The following is a 25295-nucleotide window of genomic DNA, read 5'->3' on the forward strand; positions in this document are numbered from 1 at the left end:
AGCTGCCTTCTTATAAAGCCATAAAGTTAGTCCTATCCAGAAAGATTTATATTTTTTTCTATATTTAATTCTGGTTAAAAAAACAAAACAAAGTTTATCATCTTATACTTTTATAAGTGTGCAGTTCCGGAAGGTTAAATATGTTCACATCTTTGTGTAATACATCTTCAGAACTTTCTCGTGTTGCAAAACTGAAACTCTAACCATGAAAGAACTCTCCATTTCTCCTTTCCCGTAGCCTTTGGCAATCACTCTGCTACTGTTCTATGAATTGACTACTTTAGATACCTCATGTAAGTGGAGTCATACAGTGTTTGTCCTTGTGACTGGCTTATGTCACTTAGCATGATGTCCTCAGGGCTCATCCATTTTATATTATATGACATAGTTTCCATTGTATGTATATATCCCATATGTTTGGGTTTCTTCCACCTCCCAGCTATTGTGAATGATGTTACTATGAACATGAGTGTGCAAATACTTCCTCAACATCCTGCTTTAAATTGTTTTGGATATATGCCCAGCAGTGGTATTGCTGGATCATATGCTAATCCTATTTTCAATATTTTAAGGAACTTTCACACTGTTTTCCATAGCAAGTGCTCTACTTTTCATTTCTACCAACAGAGCAAAGGGCTCCAATTTCTGCACATCCTTGCCAACACTTGTTATTTTTTTTCATAGTAGCCATTTTTAATGGATGTGAAATACTATCTCGTGGTGGTTTTGAAGATATTTTTGATACAACTTTATTTTTGCACTGGACCATCCAATTCATAAACCTTGTCATATCATATACCTGCAAATTAATTCCCACATCATATACCTGCAAATATTTCAATACTTGGCAAATGATAATACAAATGAATTTGAAAGCTTAATGATTTCCCAAGACTCATAGGAAATTAATGATAAATTGGCAGTTGAATTTGTAGCTATGACTCTCCTAGCTATTTATTTAATTCCTAGAAACACACATAAACTTCTGGCTTCAATGTTCTGTAATTATTTCTTCATGCTAAAATATGTATTTTTTACTACCTAATGTGAATAGATGCCACCAAATTTTTATGAAAACAAACATAGAGCCATGTTATGTATTTCCACATGTTAACGTTTAGCAAACTCTTTATAAGCCACTTAAATGAAAATGAAGAGAAAATGATTTCTGACTAATAGTCATCATACAATACAACTTTCAGATAAAAGTTTTTGGAAAAACTTTAAAAGTTTTTCCAAAAACTTTATGTAAAGGCACATAAATTTGAGGGAAGAAAAGGAAGTCTGTGGAAATAACATAAGAAATTTTGATGTGATTTAATGTTTCACAAAACATGTAATTTTCAATTTAAAAATGTTATTTTAATGGTCTGTGTATAATACTTGATTATAATAATATAATAAAGTCCAGAAGAGCACAAAAATTTAGTTAAAATTGATTCATTTATATGTATTAAACTATAATTTTATTAAAAATCATGACTGTCATACAAATATGATATTAACCTGTGTCAAAATGTTACTGAACTCTTCCATAAAGAAACCAGTAAACTGTTCAAACCAATTCCAGGAGCATTTCAGAAGCAATTATGCACACATATGAGTGTACACACATCTTCACAGAGAATGTTTAGATAATTGGATAAGATACAGAGCAAATAATGTCTTTCAGGCCAATAATATTTACTGTTATCCTCACTGGACAGAGACTATTTTCATTTCTATTGAACAAAAGTCTTGTTAAAAGATAATCTGAGGCATATGAAAAATTTTAAGAGTTTATTTGAGCAAAAATAAAAAATTGATTCAAATTAGACAACAACAAATAGGAAGTGCTTAGTAGCACTGAGGCAACAGCAGCCAATAAAGGAAATTATTTGCTTGGCTGTAGTTTAAAACCCAGTTGGTTGTTCGTGATTGGTCACCCCCAGGTTCTGATTTTGTAACCTTGAAGCATTTACAGGTTGAGATTTTGGTTGGCTTACATAGGCCACCAGGGCATTCAAAGCACATCAGCCTAATGGCCTGCTGGCTTAGCTAACTTAATAGTCTACAAATTAATGTCTGAAAACTTTAATTGATAGTGTACAGTAGGCACTTCTGAAATTGTAGTCTCTGGATCAGGAGCATCTACATGATCTGAACTTCATTAGAAATAAGAATCTTAGGCCCCATGCCAGATCTAAAGAATCAAAAATTCTGGGTGGCGTTTACACCCAGTCTGTGAGTAAGTCCTTCAGGTGATGCTAATGCACAGTGACGTTTGAGAACCACGTTCCTAGATAATCTTTGTCTAACTGTCATCTCAGTATGACATCGAAGGGACATGGCACTCAACTTTTCACCTCGCTTTCAAACGTTGCCTATTTCTTCACAGCAAATAAATATGTTAACACTGTGTACTCTTTCATTTTCCCCAGATTTTGCAAATGCCTCCCAATGTCACTTCCACATTTAGGGCCATCTTTTGTTTCTTATTCATTAGGCACTTCTGTAAGTTAAACTTTAAAAATGCTAAAGCTATAATATTTTAATAAAATAATTTTTGTGCATATAATTTCATATGGTTTATGGAGAAATTTGAGAGACGTGAGTTATTGTTAGCCAACTTATAATGGAACCTACAAAGCTTTGTATTTGCCATGTTAGACCTTAGAAGAGATCTTGTCTTATAATACTGGTAATGCATTATTTCTTCTGCATAATAAATGTTATTGTTTAATGAATCATTAACATTAATTCTTTTGTTGTACATTCCTAACAAAATTATAGTTCTTTTAAGGTGTGCTGACAGGACTAATTTCTAATCTCGGTTTTTATAACTTGTTCTTCCTTCATACAGTACTGCCAAACAGTACTAAGCAGTCTAAGGAGGAAAAACTTCCAGCAGTAACACATTCCCTTACACACTAATTCTTGTGAATCATCTCAACAATATGTTGTTTTGAAGGTTAGCAGCTGGCAAGAAAAACCAAAAAGAAAGTAATGCATGAAGTTTTATAGCTCATAACACACACACACACACACACACACACACACATCTCTATGCAACCAGTACACATAAGGCTGTTAATGCTTTCAGATTTTCATACCTTAAATATATTGCTCAAAAATGCTATTAGTTCTCTATGTTACTATGGGCATGGTCTAACATTTGTCTAGCAAACCGAAAAAAAACACACTAAATACACTTACTGTATTTACTAGAGAGAGAGAAAGAAACATCAGTTTGTTGTTCCTCTTATTTACACTTTCATTGATTGGTTGTTTCTTGTATGTGCCCTGACCAGAGATTGAATCTGCAACTTTGGTTTATTGGGACAATGCTACAACAAACTGAGCTACCTGGCTAAGGCTAAAATTATTTATTTTTAAATGCTCCTTCTTTAATTACATACATTATAGAAAATTTAGAAAATATAATCTAAAAGCAAAAGTGTCACTCAAAATTCCACCTTCCACAATAACCATAACAAATATTTTCATCTTCATATGAAAAATATATTTATGTTAACATGTTTTTATGTTAATGAACACACGTGGTTCAGATGAGCTAAGAAAATATTTCTCAGAGGTACTGAAATAAATTGTATAAACATCAAATAACACTTTGCATTGTTACAAGTAATACATTAAAGATACCCATGTCCAAGAATCTTCACCAAAGCACAAATTCCAAATACATGGATGAAAAATCTGAATTTTCAATCAAACCAATATACATGTAGTCTAAGGGGACCTCTTCATTCTGATTTTACCCAGTGACTCAGTTGCCCATTGTGAAGTGGAAAAAACAAATGTGACCACTACACCAAGATGACAGACGTTATTTGCTTCCATTTGTCAAAGCCACCTTAAAAAATTGGAGTGATATAAGAAAAGGAACACATCAATAACAGCACTGGAGACAAAACAGTGCCATCGTCATAGAGCAATTTTGAAGAATTTCTATAAAATATACAGTAGATAGCAGGATGGTTGCTAAAAGCCTCGGAGAAATGCAAAGCATTGAGTCAGCAGAGGTTGGTAATAGGATCTGGCCATAGACCACTTAGTGAGCCAATTCATTAAACAATTGTGCAACAATTGGACAGTCCCAACTTGAATGATCTTTAGATCATTCAGAGATACAAGGTGGAATCCAGTCTCATGTAGAAGAAAGATCCACCATGAGCTCCTTGGCTGGAGTAAGGTAAAAGAGTAAAATCTGACCTTCAAATGATCATGAATGGACATAAAGAAAAAAACAAGGACATGGAGCTTCAGGCTGAAATGAGTTAGACCACAGTGATCCTTCCCTTATCTTGCTGTTTCAGGAAGGTCAGGGGGTTGTCAGTCTGCTTCTTATCCATGGGCCCTTCAGAAAACCTGCTCTTTATCCCTCACAAGAAGCATTTCGTAAGATTTTTCTCATCACATTTTCGGAACCCTACAGAGCACCTTTAGGGGACTGTTATTGCTAGGAAGAAAACTTGAAAATACGGGGGCGGGGGAGCCTAAAAACCCAGGAATTTATTTTTAAAAATTCTGTATTCTTACATCTTTAAACTTCAGTCACTTTCAAAGCACTCTCCATTTGATGCAATACCTATGGGAGACATTTTTTTCACTGCTCAAAACAGTTTTTGAACTCATTGATTTTGATGTCCTTTAGTGCTTCTGTCTTTTTCTGTTTAATCTTTTCCACATCGGCAAAATGTTTCCTTTTGAGGATTTTTTTTATCTGGAAACCAAAAAGGAGTAGGTCAGGGTGAGATCAGGTGACTAGGGAGGGTGGGGTACGGGGGTGAGGCTGTTTTTGGCCAAAAACTGCTGAACACTCAGCATGGTATGGGCAGGTGTGTTATCATGAAATGGGCAAATGTATTGAAAGAATCTTCAAAAAAAATTCACCGAAGTCAAACTCAGCCTCTCACAACAATGCCAGCTAGTACACTGATATAGATGGGTTTGTAGAACATTCACATAGCAAGGGAAGCCTGTAGTACAAGGGGCCCGCCCTCTGGAAGAGAACTCTGATTTTGGGGCAGTCCTCCTTGTAGCCAAGGAACTTCATGACACCAAAACTGATGAACCAAGTTTACAGATATTATGAGGAAGACAAATAGCAAGAAGAAGAGATACCAATATGAATCCACAAATATAGAGGAAAAAAGCTAACCTAAATATTTAAAATTCATTTCTTCAGATAGATTTGAATGGTTATCCAAAGAAAGAAACTATGAGAGTAAGAGGATTCTTGGAAATTAAAAGTATGACACTATATTTTTGAAAAAGAAAATTGTACGATTGCATACTACTAAAGTATTTGTAGAATGACCTAATGACTAGAACATAAAGTAGAATTTGCTGCTTTAGGCACTAAGCAAAGAGATAGAAAATATTTTTTTAAATAGTTAAGAAAATATTTAGTAGACATTTGTCATTCTTTTTAGCTGCTCAGCAACTTTGAACATTCTTTCAATATTTGCAGAATTTCCCACCCTTGGGCACTGCCAAGGAAGAAGCCAGGCAACTTGCTTTCCCAGACTCCCCTGTTATTTGAAGGTAAAATTTTATTAGTTAAAAACAAATATTGAAAACTCCAGGGCAGCCCCTATTAAATTATTTTTTTAAGAAGTATAATTAGTATGCCTTAAGATAAGTGAAATCCCAAAACATTCAACTGAGCCACAGAAAACAGGAAAAAAAGGAAGAAAAAGAAACAAAAAACAAGTACAATGAATAGGAAACAGTTATAAACAAGGTAGATATTAATCAAACTATATCAATAAGCACTTTAAATATGAGTAGTCTAAATACAGTAGTTAAATACAGAGATCGACAAAGCAGTTAAAAATCAAACCAAACTATATATTACGTTGTTTGCCAAAAAAGCTACTGTAACTATAAATATTAAAAGTAAATGGATGGAGAGAGATATACTATGTAACATTAATAAAAAAGGAAAGCTTGAGTAGCTATAAGAATTTCAAAAAAAGCAGACTTCAGAAAAGAAAATTATTAGGGATAAAAACACACATCACACAACGTCAAAGTTAGCAATTCTCCAGGAAGATGACAGACTTTCAAAATACATAAGGCAACTGTTATAGAACTGTTAGGAGAAATAGATAAATCTACTATTATATGTATAGACTTTATAATGCCTTTGTTAGGTAATATGGAAATGAAACAAAAAGAAAATGAAGAAAAATATAATTGCTGGAAGAGCACTATCAATAAACTTGATCTAATTGACATTTATAGAATACTCTATCCAGTGGCATCCAACCTTTTGGCATCTCTGGGCCACACTGGAAGAAGAAGAGTAGTCTTGGACCAGATGGTAAATACACAAACACTACTGAAAACTGATGAGCAAAACAAAGGTTTTTGTGTTGGGCTGCATTCATAACCACCCCGGGCCGCATGCGGCCCACAGGCTGTGGGTTGGACACCTGCTGCAATAACAGCTGAATGCACCTTCTTCTCTAGCACCTATGAAACATATACAAAGGTAAACTACAATCCGGGACTTAAAAATTTAAAAGAATAGAAATCATACAATGTGTGTTGTAAGACCACAATAGAATTAAACCAGATCAAGGAACTTCTAGATCTGAAAAATTCCCAAATATTTGGAGGTTAAACAACATACATCTAAATAACACATGGGTCAACAAAGAAATCTCAAAGACTTATAATGTTTTTGAACTTAATGAAAATAAAAATACAACATCAAAATTTGTGGAATGACGGAAAATGGTGCTAAGCTAGAAATTTATAGCATTAAAGGTGTGTTTTAGAAAAGAAGGAAATCCAAAATTAATAATCTAGTTTAGTAAACTAGAGAAAGGAGATCAATTTATACCTAAAGGAAGTAGGAAAAAAATAGAAATAACAAAAATAAAAGCAGAAAGTAATGCTACTGAAAAAAAAACATTAGCAAAAGTTGACAGAATCAAGCCTGAGTTTTAAAATATTTAGTAAGATTGATAAACCTGGTAAACCTATGGCCAGCTAACCAAGAAAAAAAGAGAGAAGAAACAAATTATCAACCTCAGAAATGAAAGCGAGGTCATCAATACATATCCTACGGTCAGTAAAAAAGATAATAAAGAAATACTATGAACAACTCTCTGCTCACAAATTTGATTATCTAGATGAAATGGACAGATCCTTGAAAGAAACAATTTGACATAGCTCACACAAAAATAAATAGACAATCTTTATATCTATCAAAGAATTTGAATCAATGATTAAGAAACTTCCCAAACAGAAAGCATGATGACCCCATGAGTTCAGTAGTGAATTCTACCAAACATTCAAGGAAGAAACTATACAAATTCTCTATAATCTCTTTCAGAAGATAGAGGCAGAAAGAATAATTCCTAACACATTTATGAGGCCAGCATTACCCTAACCCCAAAACCAGACATTACACGAAAACTGCAGATGCATTTTTCTCAGAAGCATAGGTGCAAAAAACCCTAAAAAAATTATAAAAAGAATTATATGTACTTATGCATTATATCTAAGGCATGCAAGGCTTCTTCAACATTTTAAAATCAATTAACATAATCCATCACATCAATAAGCTAAAAAAGAAAAATCACATGATCGTATCAATAGGCAAAAAATGTACTTGATAAACTCAGGTTTTGCATTCAGGACAAAAACTTTCAGCAACATACAATTGAAGGGGAACTTCCTTAACTCAACTTGATAAAGAATAACTATAAGAGACCTAGAATAAAATAAAGGGAAAAAGCTTTGTGATTGGTCATGACAATAATTTTTGGATATGACTTCAAAAGCACAGAAAACAAAGACATAAATAAACAAGAGGGACTACATCAAACTAGAATGCTTTTTCTGCACAATAAAGGAAAAAATCAATGATATCAAAAAGCAACCTACCAAATGGGAGAAAGTATTTTCAAAACATATATTTGATAAGGGGTAAATACCCAAAATATATAAAACTCATACAACTCAATAGTAAAAATGCCTGATTTTAATAAACTGGGTGGAGGATCTGAATAGACTTTTTTTCACAGTAGACTTACAGATAACCCACAGTATATGAAAAGATGCTCAACATCACTAATCATTAGGGAAATGCAAATCAAAACCACAATGAGATATAACCTCACATCTGTTAGAGAGGCTATTATCAAAAAAAGACAAGACAGCAAGAGCTGGTGAGGATGTTGAGAAGAGGGAACATGTGCACTGTTAGTGGGGATGTGAAATGGCGCAGCCATTATGGAAAACAGTATGGAGGTTCCTCAAAAAGTTAAAAATAGAATTACCATATGATTCAACAATTCCACTTCTGGATATTTATCCAAAGGAAACAACACTAATTCAAAAAGATATCTGCACACGCGTGTTCATTGTAGCATTATTTATAATAGCTAAGACATGGAAACAGCATGTCAATTAATGGATGAATGGATAAAGGAAAACATGGTGTATATATGTGTAATGAAATATTATTCAGCCATATAAAAGAAGGAAATCTTGCCACTTGTGACAACATGGATGGATCTTGAGGATATTACGCTGAGACGAGTCAGACAGAAAAAGATACCATATGATTTCACTGACATGTGGAATCTTAAAAAAGAGAGAAAATAAAGGACTCTTAGGAACAGAGAAGAGATTGGTGGTTAGTAAAGATGAGGGCATGGGTGGAAGGTAGTGGACTAAATGGGTGGAAGTGGTCAAGGTACAGACTTCCAGTTATAAGGTAAATAACTCCTTGCAGATGTAATGCACAGCATGGTGTCTATAGTTTATAGTATTGCGTTCTACACTTAAAAATTTGTAAGTCAACCTTAAAAGCTGTCATCACAAGAAAAAAATTTTATAAGTATGAATGGTGATGGATGTTAATTAGATCTGTGATCATATATACATTAATGTATATATACAATCATTATGCTGTATACCTGAAATTAATGTCAATTATATCTCAATTTAAAAAAATAATTTAAAACAGAAAAGAACCACACTTTAGTTCACATCCAACTTCCTGTGTGTCTTCTCAAGTAGGTTCAAAAGAGAAATGATTAGCGAACACTCTCCCAAACCCAACACTGGATGTTAATACTTAGTAACAAGGCTTACGTCTAGTTCTCAGGATGGGGCACTATTTCAGTGTTGGGCTGACAGGGTAATTTGATATACCAATTTTGTGGTCCTAAAGCTAGTAAAATACCATCCCCCTACTGCAATTAATCTAAAGAAGTGCAGTCAGTGATAAAATTTGGGGTGATACTCAGATGACTCAAAGTTATAAAAATGAGCAATACATAGGTTTGAAATCAATTTAGGCAAAAGAAGATAGAATATTGTCGTAAAGTACTTTACTAGACATATTCTAACATCAGATTCATGTAAATGAGATATAAATAATAATGAAAACTCTTAAAAATAGGAAGAATATGTTTTTATTATTTTTTAAAAAGAATTTCATTTATAATGAATTTTCAGGAGACGTTGTGTCAGGATACAACACCTAACTATTTCTCTCTTGACTTGTGACGTGGACTTCTGAGAAGAACTAGCCAATGGTACAAGTTAGGCAGGTGATAATTTTAATTCAGTGATTTGCTTGTGGAAGGACTATAAGACCAGACACAAGACAGTAATTAATGATTTTCCAGAGGTTTACTTGCTCTCTCTTTAGGAACATTGTCTTGAGTCAAATGTCATTTTATGAATTATTTTGAGTTACCAGGAAACAGGATTCCTAATGTAATGTGTCAACTATCTCTAGGGATTATCTGGGAATAGAACAAGGGAGCTTTACAGTATGCTAAAAGTGTCAACCTTTGGAGGTTAATTTGGGAGGAAAGAACCATCTAGTCTCTCTTTCTCTTGTTGATCCTTTTGAATTCTCAAACACTAATAAAAATAGACATTCAAGAACTCAAATGTATTCTAGAAAAAACTCAAATGCCAAAAATTAAGATTCTTTTCCTGCACTCAGTGATGATGTAATAATGTTTCTTCCTAAATGACTTGGGCATTTGGACTAGAAAGCTGGGATACCTGGCTGGAGAATCATTGGGTGCTCCTCCTTCAACTGCATTAGGTATACCAGTGTAAGGTCTGTGCCCAGCATTGTGTGCCCCAACCTTTAATCTAGTGTCCAGCACATTAGAAGAAATCAAATTATTTAACACATGCATACACATTTATTCATTTACCTATCTGTTCACCCATCTGTTCGTCCATCCATCTATCCATTTATTTGTTCACTCACTTAATTAATTATCCATACAGATTTATCTCTACATATATTCAAAGAAGCCAGAAAAAGCATAAAGGGCGTGGGATTGGATATTTACTTACTCTCTGGCACATTAAAGACAGCAATTGAACACACACATTTATTGATTTATCTATCTATCCATCCATCTATCTGTCATCTAGCCATCCAGCTAGTTATTTATTTCTTATTTCTTATTTATCCATCCAGATTTCTCCCTACATACATTCAAAGAAGCCAGAAAGGGGATAAAGGGTGGGGGTTGGGTATTTAATTTCTCTGGGAAAATACTAGATGCTTGGGTACTAAGTACGTTCACACATATTTTATAGGTATGCCTCAAATATTTCCTCATTCTTTTTGTGCACCTTCATTATGAATTCAAAACCATTTTTCTTGGTTTTGATTGCTATTATTTTTCCCTGAATACTCTGTTTACCCTCCCCATCGTTAAGCTCTTCTTTCTTGTAGTTCTTGATTTATCCGGAATTCATTCACATATTTTTTGTGGTAAGGATCAAAAGTGATTCTCTCCCGTGCTAATATTTAATTGCTTTAATGTGTTTTTAAAAGTTCTGTATTTTCCCATTGCCGTGTGACTTATTTTGTGTTACTGATATAATTTATTCAAGAACAGTGACTCAGAGCTCCAATCAGTGAAACAAGCCTCTTTCAAGATTGACAAATATATGTACATTTATGTGTTTTAAGTTAATATAGTGTGGTCCTCATTTTAAACAATTGTTTTGGTAATGACTGGCATGGACTACACTGGATAAAAGGAGGTTCTTTAAGTGATTTCTGCATCTATAAATGGACTTGTTGATATCCCTTTGGGAAGCCACTTTTTTTTGTAAAACTGGTATGGGTCTCAACAAATATCACTATTATTTTATATAGTTGAGTTTCATGTTCTGGACTAGCCGCGTAATACAGTCCTGAGCCACAGCAACTTTTATTGTTTCCCTGAAGTTTTGTTTAACAATGTAATTTATGGGGAGGAGTGGGGGGTCAGGATGGGGAGGACACTAGGTATAAAAAACGGGGATGAATATATTTCAATTTCCTTTCAGAGTGATTTGATTACTAGCTTTTACAGCCCACGGTTTAAATAAATAACTTGCCAAGCAGGCATTTGAGAGGCGTTTGATTGCGCGCCCCTCCCAGCTTCTCCAGCCCCTCCCACCACACCGCCCTCCATGGAAGTCTGTGAACTGTGGGTTGGGTGGACACCGATTCAGAGCGCCCTGCTCCAGGGAGTTTTTAGTTGTTTTCCTATTACTCCAAATCTTTCCATTTAGCACCATACACCATGTATCCTCAATAAATCCGTTTATGTAGCCACCGTGTCATACGAACCCAGCAACCCTGCAAAACTGACACACCATTAGGAGTCCCCTTTTCAGGGTTTTTTGTTTGGCTTTTTTGTGGGGTTGGGTTGGGGTGGAAATGGGCTGGCAACCTCGGGGGGGGGCGGGGTTCCTGTTTTAGTGGGACCTAATTGACATGTATCACTGTGTAAGTTTAAGATGTACAGCCTAATGGTTCAATTTGTATGTATTGAACTGATTACCACTATTAATTTTGTTCAGGTTTTCTACATGCAACCTATTATTTTACAACTCTAATGTCATGTTTTGAAAATCTGATAGGATGTATGCCTCCCAAACCTCATTTGTCAGTTTTATTCAGATTACTTTCACAATCACTCTGATGTGTTAATTGTATTAAAAACATCTTTGTTAATTTCCCACACATGACTACTTGACTTCATTTGCTGTCTTCCTTTTTGTCCTAATGTTTTCCTGATTTTCAGTTAATAAATCTCAAGTATTCCAAGTAAAATTGGTAATAAATTTTATGTAGGTGAATAGAATATATTGTGTGGCTTTATTTTGTATTCAAGCTTTGCAGCTTTATTTTTTTATATAATATCAATAGTCACTATTAATTGTGACTATCTTACACAAGTTTTGCAGCTGCAATAATTTAGTTGATTTCCTGGAGTATTATGGAGAATTGATACTGGCTTGCTTGATGAATGTATTCTTTAGTCCACTCCCCCCATTTCCAAATTTACCCCCAACTCCACACTCCACACCCTCTTCCCAGCCCCTACCCCGTCCTCTGGACTCTTTCCTTACTGTACCACCCTCCTCATTCCTCCATATTCCTTCCCCCTTCCCCACTACTCCCTACTCTGTTAACTCCCCCACCCCTCAAATTTCCCACCCTGTCCACTCCCTCTCCTCTGCACGTCCCAACTCCAACTCCCCCATCTTGTCTACTCCCCCATTCTGTTCTCTTGATCGTGGTGGACGCTCAAAAGATCAGGACACAATTTGCACTTAACCACTAAATCTTTATTAATTGAATTTATTATAACATGAATGCAATATTAGTAATTTGAGAGAAATATAATGAGAATACAGCAATAATAATGCAGAAGGGGAGAGATATAGGTAGAAGAGGCAGGGGTAAGGAGAAGAGGCAGGGGGAAAGAGGAGGGCCACTGATGGGAGCAACGTTTCTCATTCATCATTTTCATTTCTTATTCATCATTTTCATAGAAGTTCCATGAATATTCATCACCATTCATCATTATCAATGTCACTTCAGCAACAATTTCTCAAAGTGTATCTATCCACTCAGTAACTCTCTAAAGTCTTTGCTCACAATATGATCCCTAGAGTTAATACCCAGGGCAAAGAGCCTTTATTAAATGATCTATCCAGTCACCTTTGGACTTTATCCAAGTAAGGTTTTATCCATGTTCAAGTTACATTAAATGATCTATCCAATCACCTTTGGACTTTATCCAACAAAAGTTTTATCCATGTTCAAGTCACCTTAAACAGGTTCATCTCCCTGCAGTTCCCTCCAAGTTTGATTAAAAATTTTAAGGGTAGCAATCACAAGGTAAATGATCACAACTAAGCATACATGTCTACTTAGAGATATCTAATATATAATCATGCTGTTTAATCCCACCCATTAAAGATTACTTAATAATCCCTCCCACCCTAAAATTACTTATGATGATCTATATCCCCTATTACTTAAACTGATTAATAAAGAAATAAAAACAATGCAATTTTCCACAGACCAATTCGATATCATTCTACAATCTTAAGCAACAAAGAACTCTCAGCCCCACAAGATGTGCACTTTCTTTAGATGAAAATGTTGTGTAGTTCCCACCCAGCTTTTCATTTCTGCTGATGGTTCTCCATTTCTGCCCAGATCTTTTCCAGCAGTATTCTCTGTTGCCAATCACGAAATTCAATCTGATGTTAGATGTCTGTGGTGGATGACAACTGGATCAATTCAGGAGTCTAAGAGGTACCTGCAAACTTAAACAGAAATCCAGACTGCATAATATTGATGTACCCTTCTTATTTTATGCACCTGCTAGTACACTCTTCTACCTCACATGATTTAATCAAACTAATTCATTTTTCAGCATCTAATACAAATACCTCATTGCTCAAACTAAATCGACCCTTCAGAGATGTATGTAAACTTCTTCAGTATCCTAGCATGATGACATTAGCTAGTTCTCTCCAAGTTTGCCTAAAAAAAGAAATGGGAGCTCATAACTTCTTCCTTGATTTTTAAATTAACACTGCAAATTTGTGCCAAAAGTCAATCAATTTTGCCAATTTGTTTCACAGGGTTGACTATTGGCTTTGTTTAATAATTCTGGTATTGATTTTTTTATCTCCTTTATGTTTTTATTCCGCTCCCTTTGTAACTTCTTTAGATTTAATTACTTTGTTCTTTCCTTTCTTATGAAAAAAGGCATTTCAGTTGGAAAATGCCAAAAAAATTTAAAGTATCCAATTAACATAAATTTGATCAATAGCAACAAATCAATTGAAAGGGAACATAATAAAATTCTGATATAAAACAATAAATTTGAGATTACTTATCCTTAACACCTACATGTATAGATAGTATATATAGCAATAGGGCATTGTACACACTGCCAAAAATTTTTCACAAGCTTTACTAAACAGCCACTTGTGTGTCAGGGACTTCCTCCGCGAGTTGTTAACCCACACCACCGAACTCCCCCTGACTGTTGTCGCCAGCCAGCATCTCCAGACTTGCTTGCAGTGATGGCAAATGTCCGTGTGCACATGCTGCGGCTGCAGACAATGACCTACTTCTAGGCCTCCTGCAGCTTGAAGATCAATTGACAACTGTAAATTTGACACAACACAACTTGAATTCAAATATATGGAGGATGGATCAGTATCTGAGGTAAACTGAAATGACGCTTCAAAATAGTCCAGAAGCACAAATGCACCATTTAAAGAATAATCACGTACTCTAAAACACATGAGTGACTGACAAATTTTCTGATTCCATTGAAAAAGAAAAAAAAAATGTTGTTTTGGGTTAAATAGCCAATCAGGTATCTTCTTTGAATGTGCATATTTGTTGTGTGACTTCTAAAGGCCTAACTGATAAAATTGAACTTATATATGATGTTAAAAGAGAAGACTGAAGATGAACAGGATGAACTATTATACAAAACTCCAGTTCTGAGGAGCCTCTCATTCACAGTGTTTGTAAGAGAAGTTCACAGTAAAGAAATATTTTATACTACATTACTTACCAATTTTAATTAGCTTAACTCTAACACAATAAGAATTGGATAGTACTTTGTAATTCAATGGAAATAATTTTTGAGCAGTCACCACTTTAAAACAGTATTAAAGGACACCACTAAGCTAGAGCTAAAACATTAAAGTATTTAAACATGCAAGAATAAGGGTGAATGATAGTGAGGATGTGAAGGATGATGTTCAGGAAAAATGAAACTTCACCGTTAAGACTCCTCTCCCTGATAGGCAATTTAAAATATATACCATGTTGGTTTCTACTGCTTAAACTGTGTTTTGGCAATTGGAGATTTTGTGTTGAAACACATGCTCCTTGAAGCCTGCTTCTTTCTTCTCTGCGCGTGGCAGGAAAATGGAGTCTCAGCAACCAGGCAGGAAAGATGACACAAATCCTGCAGCAGAGTTAACGGCAGTAGCAAAGAATTAAACAGAAAGAAAGGTTAGACAAACAGTTCAAGGTAGTAGCAAGGGACCAGGCTAAAGGAAGTCAGGCAGTCCCGGGTTAGCACAAAGCATCCAGAAGACACCAGATGATGTCACTGGACTGAGGACAACACTTGTGTTGTCTGTTGCTTTCAGTCTGAGTCATTTGAGTTGCTTTCTGAGGCCTTTCATTCATTGGCAGCTGGATTTGAAGCTCACTGAAGTCCGTATCTTCCAAGACTGTATCCAGTGCCCCAACTTCTCTTCTTCAAAGACACCCCTTCCAGGTATAAGAGTGTGGGTGCTAAAACCATTTCCCTTCCCTCAGCATCCTGATGCTACAGTTTAGTGAGGGGTCGGATGATGAAATGCCCAGGTGCATAAGGAGGCAGAGATGTGGATAGATGCTCCCAAGGCTTCCAGTGATTGATTTGCTACTTGTTAGCCCTCATGATTGACAGGTTTCACAAACATCTAGTACACTTGGAGCCACCAACAGTTTCTGGTTACCAGGTTTAACATTTTGTGGAAGCCACTGCTGACCTGATGGTAAGGAGTTGTAACAAAACCAGAGTTCTTGGGTACACGTGATTCGCACCAGGATGTGAAGGCACACTCAACATGCAAGAGTCTGTCTGAAAGGGTGCTTCCTTCTCAAGCCTGAGGTGTATCCGTTGCAGGGACTTTGCCTGCTCCTGAGAGAACCTGCCGGGCTGCTGCTCCTTGAGAACAAACAGAACCATGAAAGAAAAGTTTGAAGATGGGGAAGTTTCTAAGGGTGCAGCAAAAAGATCACGGAAGCCGTTTCACACTGCACCAACTGTGGCTTCCTTATTAATAAGGCGTCGGTCCTCCAGCGCTGTGAGTACCGAAACTGCAAGAAAAGTCATGTTCTCCTCCTCCTTGTCTCCCCCTCCATACAGAAAACAGCATCTCCTGCGTTTGCATCAGCTTCTCTGTAAATATTACTCCAGACTTCTAAGATTTACTGGGAAGTAAACTTGTTATGAATTTTAGATTGGCAGTTAAGGTGGAAAACTGAGAGAGAATTTGTTAGTCCAATTTCGGTCGCTCCCAGAAAATGGCGGCGGTCGTTGGGTGCTTTCAGGGTGTGTGCCAGTGCGGGGTGGCCCTGACCTGCAGCCGTTTCCGAGGACCACACCTCAGGCTGGCCTGAGGATACAGCAGCCCAGCTGGGCACACAGTCACTGACTGAGAAGCTGCACAGGAAAACATCTGGAGGGCAGAGATCCCGAAGGACATGACAGTATTTACATGGGACTGTAGGACGGCGGCGGCGGCGGCGGCGGCGGGGGCGGCGGCGGCTGCGGCGGCGGGTACTGGGGTACCGGAGGCTGGCGGTACCAATGAGGATTCCAGGTGATCATCACAGGGACATAGAGCGGGCGTCCATGTCCATCCCGTCCCACTGGGTACCAGGCGAATCCGACCGGGTAGGTCGGGTACGTGCCATACGCAGGGTACGTGGGGTAGCCAGGGATCTGAGGTATGTATTCAGCGTACGCCGCCAGGTGAGCTTGGTCATCCAGATTTGGAATCGAGAGTCGAGGATACTGGTTCTGGATGGTGAAACTGTTGGGAGCTCGGCAGTCGTAAGAAACCTGCAGCTTCCACCCTCTTTTCACCTGGAGCACCTGGGCTCCGTTAGGTGCGATTGTTGGCGTGATCAGCCCATCTTTCACATGTCTGGCCACGAAATCACGCAGAGCTGCCATTTCAGGTTCGGACAGAGAGTACACATGTCCGCTGGGAATGCTGTGTGCTCCAGGTATCATTTCGATGGCGGGGTCTACCAGGCGGTGATCGGGGTAGACGTTTTCATCAACTGGAGTATACACATTCTGGACATAGTAATACCTCACTGGCTGGTAAACTCTGTATCCGTCAACTGGGTAGTAAAAGGACGGCTGTGCTGGTGGTGGGAGAATGGGTGGAATTGGAGAATACATCCGGCAGTGGTATCGGCAGTATTCAGAATCAAAGACGATCGACCGAGTGCTCCAGGTGATGTTGGGATCGTGTGTGCTCAGCCAGCGCACCCCCAGGACGACCGGGAAGAATGGAGACTGAGTCACATCAAAGGACAGCACTTCACGGTGTTCTCCCAAGTCAACAACCAGGTCATGGGTTTCGTGGACAACGGGGCCCGATGCTATGGGACGTCCATCAATCGCTTCCACAAGTATTGGCCAGTCCTTGATCCTTAGAGGAATTGCATTCTGGGCAACATATTCGTGATCAATGAAGTTGCCAGAGGCACCAGAGTCAATCATGGCTCGGACGAACAGGGTGTGTCTGCCCGGAAGATGAATCTGGAGCATCACTTGAAAGTGAGATGAAGCATCATCTGGTGGGGACCTTATTATTTCCGGCCCGGTCGCTGAAGGTCCCTCTACAGCGGGGCCGGGGAGTTTCCCGCCGGCGAAGCCTTTGAGGCCTTGGCAGGACAGTTGTCGGCGTAGTGACCTCCATTTCCGCAGTAGAGACAGAGGTTCAGCTTTCTGCGTCTTTCTTTTTCTTCCTGGCTCAGGCGCATGCGCGCACCTCCCACGGGCTCGGTGGGGTCCACCTGGTGGTGGTTGGAGATGCGAGGTAGCACCAGCGCCCGCGGCGGGGAGCGCGGCTTGCGGGTCGCGGCCGCCCTGGCCAGCCTTCTCTCGATGTGGATGCACTGGCCGATCAGCGCGGACAGTGTCTTGGCGACTTCGACACGCGAGAGCTCAGCCTGAATGTGGTCGCTGAGACCCTCATGGTACTGGTCAATCAGCGCCGGCTCATTCCAGTCCAGGTCCTGGGCAATCATCTGGAAAGCATTGGAATAATCAATGACTGACCCCATGCCTTGGCGCAGACGTCTGATCTTGCGTTTGGCTGCCTCTCGCCTCTGGGGGTCTTCAAAGACATGCTTCATCTCGGTCATGAAGGCTGGATAGTTGTGCATCAGGTAATGGGCTCGCTCCAGCTTCGCGGATGCCCAGCGGGCGGCACGGCCAGTCATCATGCTTGTCACGAAGCAGACGCGGACGCGATCAGCTGAGAAATCTCTGGTGCTCTTCTCCATGAAGAGCTGGCACTGGGACATGAAAGGAGCCAGCATGTCTGGGTTGCCATCGAACTTCTCGGGAAGATCTTCTGGGCACTCTTCCTCCTCGGGAGGGGGTGGGGCCGCAGCGGCCGCAGCGCCATGGAGTTCGAGGTCATCCTCCTCATCCTGAGGGGTGGGCTCCACTTGCTCACGAAGGTTTGAGTTCTCCTCTGTGAGCTTCTGCACCTGGTTCTGCAGGTTGTTGTTCTCCTCGGACTGCCTCATGACCTTCTCTCTAAGGTTGTTGATCTCTTCAGAGAGATCCTCCCGCCCGCGTTCGGCCAGGGTGGGGATGTACTGGTCTGACTCACAGCAGCTCGGTGGGGAGGAGGGGTCGTTGGGGGGAGGAGGAGGAGGAGGAGGTGGGCAGTCGGGCCCCAGGGTGAGAGCTGGTGTGGGAGGGGACCTCCCAGGTGTAGCTTCAATGCTGTTGGGATGGAGGCCTGGATCCTGGCCTCCTCTTCCACCCTTTCTTCTTTTTGTTTTCAAAAGCTTTTTGTTTCTGTAAATGAGGATAAAAGCATAATTCAACATGTCAAAGCAGCACAATACAAAGAAGATTTTAGCATTTAAAGTATCTACTAAAACTCAGGTATTTAAAGTATCTCTTTACTTGCTTATATAATAGTTAATAAACAAAACTCCTACAAGGAGACAATAGATAATAAAAAGCACCCTCTTTTTGATGTCCAAATGAGTTTACCTTCTCAAAAGTCACCTGTTCATTATGATTCAACAATAACTGTATCAACAGTACACTGCTCAACTCTACTGACTATAAAAGAATGCTGAGACTCTCCAAACAAGTAGTTTTGAATCCAGGGAGCTGGGCAAGAAACTTTCAAGGTAAAGATGGCTGCCAAATCAATCACAAAAAACAAAGCCGAAATGATAATTGTTACCTGAATAACACATAATACTCCAGCCAACAGGGAGCAAAACAAAACAAAACAAAACAAAAAAATGCCACAAAACCCGCAGGACTGTCTCAGCTACTTTTCTGACTATAATTTGATTTGCCAGAGAGAATTCTCTATGGGACAGAAATGGCACTGAGCAGCAACATGTGTATATCAGTTTTCCTACCTACCATGTAGGCAATCTACAAAAAGTAGTTGCAATCTCCTAGGAGAAGCTGGGCTATATATATATATATATATATATATATATATATATATATATAAAATGGGACACTGGCAGAAGCCCAATAATAGTACATCTCAAAACTTATAATAAGGATCTATTTAAATAATGCAGATAAAGGACATAGTGTGTTTTCAATAACTGTTGGCTGTTATTAATAGTTATTAAGTAGAAAAGAAAGCACACAGTGGGTTTTCAATAATTATTAGCTGATATTAATAAAGTTATTAATAAGAAAACAGAAAAATAAATTTATGTGTAAAGAGGTTAGGATTGAAACAGGGAGGGGCTGCAACTATGGCAACTTGGGCATGTATTTCTCACCTACAGATATTTTAATACTGTGTTAGTCAAACAAATCCAGGGTCTCGTTTGACCTGCAGGTCACTAGTTTGCAATCCCTGCTTTATAAATGAGATGTGTCAGTGTAGCCCCACCTGAAAATTTGTAATTTATAGTAGAATAAAGATAAGCTCCTAGGGGTGAGTGGTATGGGGCTGGGAATATGGAAGAGAAGAGATTAAGTGTCCTAATTATGGGTACAGTGATAATAAATCACATACAATTAATACTACCTGAATACAGGTTTAAATAAATGTTTTTACAGTAATTTACTTTAACTTTTCAATGACTTTTTTAATGAGCATCATATTCTCTTTTTTGGGAAAACTCTAGGAAAGTGCTCAAAAGTTTAGAAACAGTATGTATAAAGCAGGCAGACTGCCTATTCACTACATTTTAACTCGGCAGTTCTGTTCTTCTCTGACCCATAAAGGTAAAAATGGATACCAAATTAATTACATAAAATAAAACAAAAAAGATAAACATGTATTATTCGGAGAAGTTAGGTGAAAAATAGCTACTATTTTCAAATAATAGGAAAATACACATTAAAAAAAAAAGGTGGTAGCAATCAAATATACCTGTAAACTACAGCTCTGTTTCTGGCGATGGAGAAATACCCCTTCCTCCTTTCTTCCTAAGACCCCTCCTAGTCCTTTAGGACCCTCCCTTGCCCCAGTTGCAACACACACAGCTATTTTCCCTATGCCCTGTGATGTTGGTGTGGCCTCCCTAAGGAGGGGCAATACAGCAAGCAGAATCCTTAAGGTATAGATTTACCATGTCATATTAATACTTTAAACTTTCTGTTCAATCACTTTAAAAATTAGGCTACAAAAACAATGAATAATTGACATTCATTGAAGATAAAATACTCAAGTTTAGAAAATTAGAAGATGCAAATTAACACACATAGTTTGACATTTAGTTTCAGTTCCAATTCCTTAAAAACAACTTTACTGGTGACACCTAGAATATAGTCACAGAATAACACAGTTTTTATTTATTAAATGTAATGAATAGAAAGTGTTACTGTCCCATTAAAAACTTAATTAGCACAGGTCAGGTGACCCAGGTGCCATTTCTGTCACCTAAGCATTAATTCTTTGAAAACACATAAGACTTCTGAAAAGGCCTGGTGCAACCTGACCCAGGTCAGGAAGGTTAACCTGCACGTCAATCACAGTCAGTGGGGTGGGCTTTATTGAGGCTCAGGTCTGACAGTTTTAACCATCTGCAAAACACAGTGATAGGTTAGAAATAACAACACATTAAGAAATTAGCAAATAATCACTGAATTGTTTAGGGGAACAGAAGATCAATAGGGGTTTAAAATTCAAATGCTTTCGGTAGACAGGAAGTGATATAAAAGAGAAGACACTGAAATTTAGACAACTGGGAGGGGCTGCAACTATGCAACTTGGGGATGCATGCCCCCTCTTCCAAAATACATTAAATTCTTTTAATTCTTTAAAATTTTTTTAATCCAGCGCTGGTCAAATTCAGGGCCTTATTTGGCCTGCAAGGTCAGCAGTTTGAACCTGACCTTTACTAATATCAGGCCTCTGGCCCCCACCTCCAGGAACTGTAATTTTGGAATCGGACTCTAAATTCTAAAAAGAGATAAATGTCCAGCTCACAGTACTTTAACCATTAAAAGTGATTGAGTAGTGGACAGGAAAGTTAACTCTCAACGTAAGTAGTTTTTAAATATTTTTAACAGCAACTGGAGCACAGGTTAACAAGGCAACAGGAGCTTTGTGACTCTGTTTGAAATTACAGAACTATAGATCCTTACATGCCCCTCTTAGTAGGGGCTGGACTCAGGAGGTGGGGGTTAAGAGGCCCCTTTGCTAAAATCTGTAAGGACACCCAGCATAAAGCTAAGTCACTTGGGACAGATGCCAATTCTATATAAGGAAAAAGAAAGAGTTCAGTGTTAGTCTATTTAGGAATTAAATACATACATTTATTTAATCATTGGCTCATCAGGGTGACCTCTAAAAATTTCTATTCCCCAAACACACCAAAGAGCAATAGTAGCCAAAAACCACTGTACATTAAACATTCCATTAGGAAATGATACTTTATTAAGCAATTCTTAATTGTTTTATATTTTCAAATGTTCAAATTTCTTTTTGAGTACTATGTACACTATTTGTAAAATGCAAATTCATTAATATGCACATGTTCTTACCACTGTTTTGAACTTCTTTAAAATGCAGGTACAGGATATCCGAGGGGGGGTGGTCAGGGTACCAAGGTGGGTAAAAGAGGCCTGGGGACTTACCAAAAGCTGTAATTATTATAAGCACATTTGTATACTTGCGGGGGGTGAGTGGGCTATGACAGATTTGAGGGAGCCATAGCCTCCAATAGCCCCCCACAACAAAGATTTGGCTCATAATATATAAAACCATGTTTTTAAATTTTTTCATTTGGAAATGTAAACATGGTACATCTCACTGGCAGTAAAGTATGAATTTGTTTTATAAAGGTGTTTAATAATGTCAGTTAAACCTCTCAATTTATATTTTGTAAATGTAACCACTTTATGTTACACTACAAAAATTTTAAATATGACAGTTACGTACCATTAAATAATCCACTTGCCCCAAATGTAAATAATTAGCTTTTTTGGTTTTTATTTTTTTAATGTTAATTATTTGGAGTATTTTAAATTTAGTTGTTTTGTATTATAATTACAGCTTACATTAAAATAGTTTAAAAATGCATACTTTTTTAAAAAAAGACCCTGTCAAATGTGAGAGATAAGGCAAGCAATGCATAAAGGTAAAGAGCCAGGAGGAAGACACCAGAAAAAAACCTCGGACACCAAGTAAAACACCAAAAAAAACAATTTACTCTGGTTACTTAACACATATTTAATGAGTGCCTACCTTATACCAGGCACTATTAATAAACATGTAGGCAAGTTAGCCAGGGCTAATACCCTAGAGTTCCAAGGGAAAAAATCTAGCTTCATAGGCACACAGATAAACACCTCATCCTTGCTCAGAGGCCAAGCCAGCAGTACCAATAAGCCATTTAAAACTCCCGTGAAACAGTTCAAGTTGTTCCTTACTTTGTATCCACCACGGCATGGGATTCCAATAGGTACCACCATAAAGGTCCAGTAGTGTTACACACACACCCCCAACCTTAAATGTTAAAGTATTTAAAACATTTTATTTTTCATTTGTAGTAAAAAAAAAAATTAGCCGGATTGCCTTTAGTTGCTAGTCATACCAGTTTAGATGCATCCTTTACAACTCACTATCAGGATTTTAAATTGTGGGATTATGCTATGTAACATGCAAAGCACTTATAGAAAGTGCTAATTAATTCCAGGTATAATTATTACTATTGTTAATTGTTTATTATTCTTATATTTATCAGACACTTGTGGACAAAACGCAAAACTGGTGCACAGGGAAACCGCAGGAGGGCGGGACTGTGCAGCCAGTCTCAGGTAGCGAAAGCGCGCGCGGGCACAAACCTGGGCTTGATGCGGGGGGGGGGGGCAGTTCACACTGCGCAGGCGCAAGGAGCTCGGAGAGAGGCGGGGCCGTAGGCCAACTCAGAGAAGGCTGGCTCGGGGCGGGGCCAAGCTTTGGACAGGCGTGGCCTTGGGGAGCCACCTCAGAGGAGGCGGGCTCAGGGAGGGGCCAAGCTTTGGACGGGTGCGGTCTCGGGGAGCAGCCTCAGAGAGCCAGGCTCAGAGACAGGCGGGCTCAGAGAGAGGCGGGGCCTGGGCGAGAGGCCTCGGAGGATGCGGGCCCAGAGAGATGCAGCGTCTGGGCAAGCCGCCTGGGAGGAGGCGGGCCAGAGCGAGTCTGTGTCTGGGAAGGCAGGGTCTAGAAGGCGCGCTCTAGGAAGGCGCGTTCTGGGAAGGCGCGCTGCAGAGGAGGCGCGCTTGAAGGAGGCGCTGGGAGGCGCTAAGCCCGCTCTGAGCAGATACTGCAGAGAAGGCGTGCTAGAATGGGCGGGGCAGGTCTGAGACTGGCTGCACGCCTCTCCCAGGATCCCCCCTCCTCAAGCCCCTCCTACCAGCCTCCAACAGCCAGATTCATTTCATGCAACAAGAGCAATCCCTCCAGATCCAATCCCCCCCCACCCCCCGCCCCATGCATGCAAACCAACAGTTTCCACAAACTGTTGCTGGACGCTGATTCGCGCCACCACTACAACTACACCGCCACTTCAATCAAGTGCAACTAGGAAAGGCAGCCCGCTCTGCCACCACGAAATATTCTCTTTTACTCTCAAGTTAGGGCCCCTCCACTCCATTGCTATAGCAGGAATGGTGTGGGCAGAATATTAAACACTAATTTTTGCCCGGGGCTCCATTTTGTCTACCATCACCAGCATGCAGAGAACCGTCCTGCAGAAAAACGTAGTGGGAGCCATTCCAAAAAAAAGGTATGTTAGAGACAAAGGGTGGAGTCCCCCTCTAAGAAGACAGAGTAATTTTACTCTGCAGCTCATATCCCTCTACAGCTCGTTTCTTTGTAGCGTCCAATAGCGCAGTTTGGATAACTCTGCATCTGTTATTACTTTGTAGCACATTTGAGGTTATAAATTGTTCTGCAGCTCATGTACCTCTGCAGTTCCCGTGCCAGGTAGCGGAATGAAGCAGTTATAGTGCAATCATACCATTTTTGTAGTGCTAATCTCCTGCAGCTCAGATTTTGTAGCTCAAATTTTAAAGCGCAAATCAGTCTGCAGCTTATATATCGCCGCAGTCCTACTCGTTCGTAGCGCACTGAAGCGCCCATCACTCTGTAGCGCAATTGAAGCGCTTATCAGTATGTAGTGCGAGAGGCGCCAATTAGTTTGTAGCGCAAACCACTTTGTAGCGCATTTGAAGAGCAAATTCCAAATTGGACTGTAGTTCATGTCCGTCTGCAGCTCATGTGTGTCCGCAGCTCATATCTGTCCATAGCCCGTATCTGGACTTACGTCCTGTAAATCAAAGCCCTGAAGGCTTGGTTTCCCCACTCCGATTTGGGGTGCAGCCGTGAAGGCGTGACAAGGTTTGCATGGAGACGTTCAGGGTGCTACTCCATCTCTTGCAGCTCCTGATAAGAACAGGGATTGAATGTGATCTTAAAAAAAGAAAAACCAAAAAAACCAAAAACAAAAACCGTCCTCACCGCATACTCACCACGCGAGGACTCCTCTGCGAAGACAGGAAGGATGGGGTCCCACACCTGTGCCAGGCGTGGGCTCCGCTGGGTGCTCCGCAGCCCGGAGTGGCTCCGGTTGCGAGCCCGCTCAGCGGACCTTTCGCGAGGCTCGGTGGACCCTCTCCAGTGGACCTTCTCCGATGTTCTCCCAGGTCGCAGTCAGGTTTCTTCGACACACACCAACCGAAGTTGAAGCG

The 25295-nt window shown here is 39.2% G+C and overlaps 1 protein-coding gene across 1 annotated transcript; it reads right to left on the reverse strand.

The window, feature by feature from the left end:
- Positions 1 to 13209: 13209 nt before the first annotated feature.
- On the reverse strand, positions 13210 to 25294 carry PEG10 (paternally expressed 10). Its single transcript, XM_054563981.1, is given in 3 exon segments — positions 13210 to 17758; positions 17761 to 18926; positions 25066 to 25294. Coding segments are annotated over 3 exon segments (2340 nt in total). The 5' UTR covers positions 25071 to 25294; the 3' UTR covers positions 13210 to 16589.
- Between the last annotated feature and the right edge of the window lies 1 nt (position 25295).

Source organism: Pteronotus mesoamericanus, unplaced genomic scaffold, assembly GCF_021234165.1.
Source record: "Pteronotus mesoamericanus isolate MK-2021 breed Mesoamerican mustached bat unplaced genomic scaffold, CSHL_Meso_final scaffold_85, whole genome shotgun sequence".
In the NCBI taxonomy this organism is placed as follows: domain Eukaryota; kingdom Metazoa; phylum Chordata; class Mammalia; order Chiroptera; family Mormoopidae; genus Pteronotus; species Pteronotus mesoamericanus.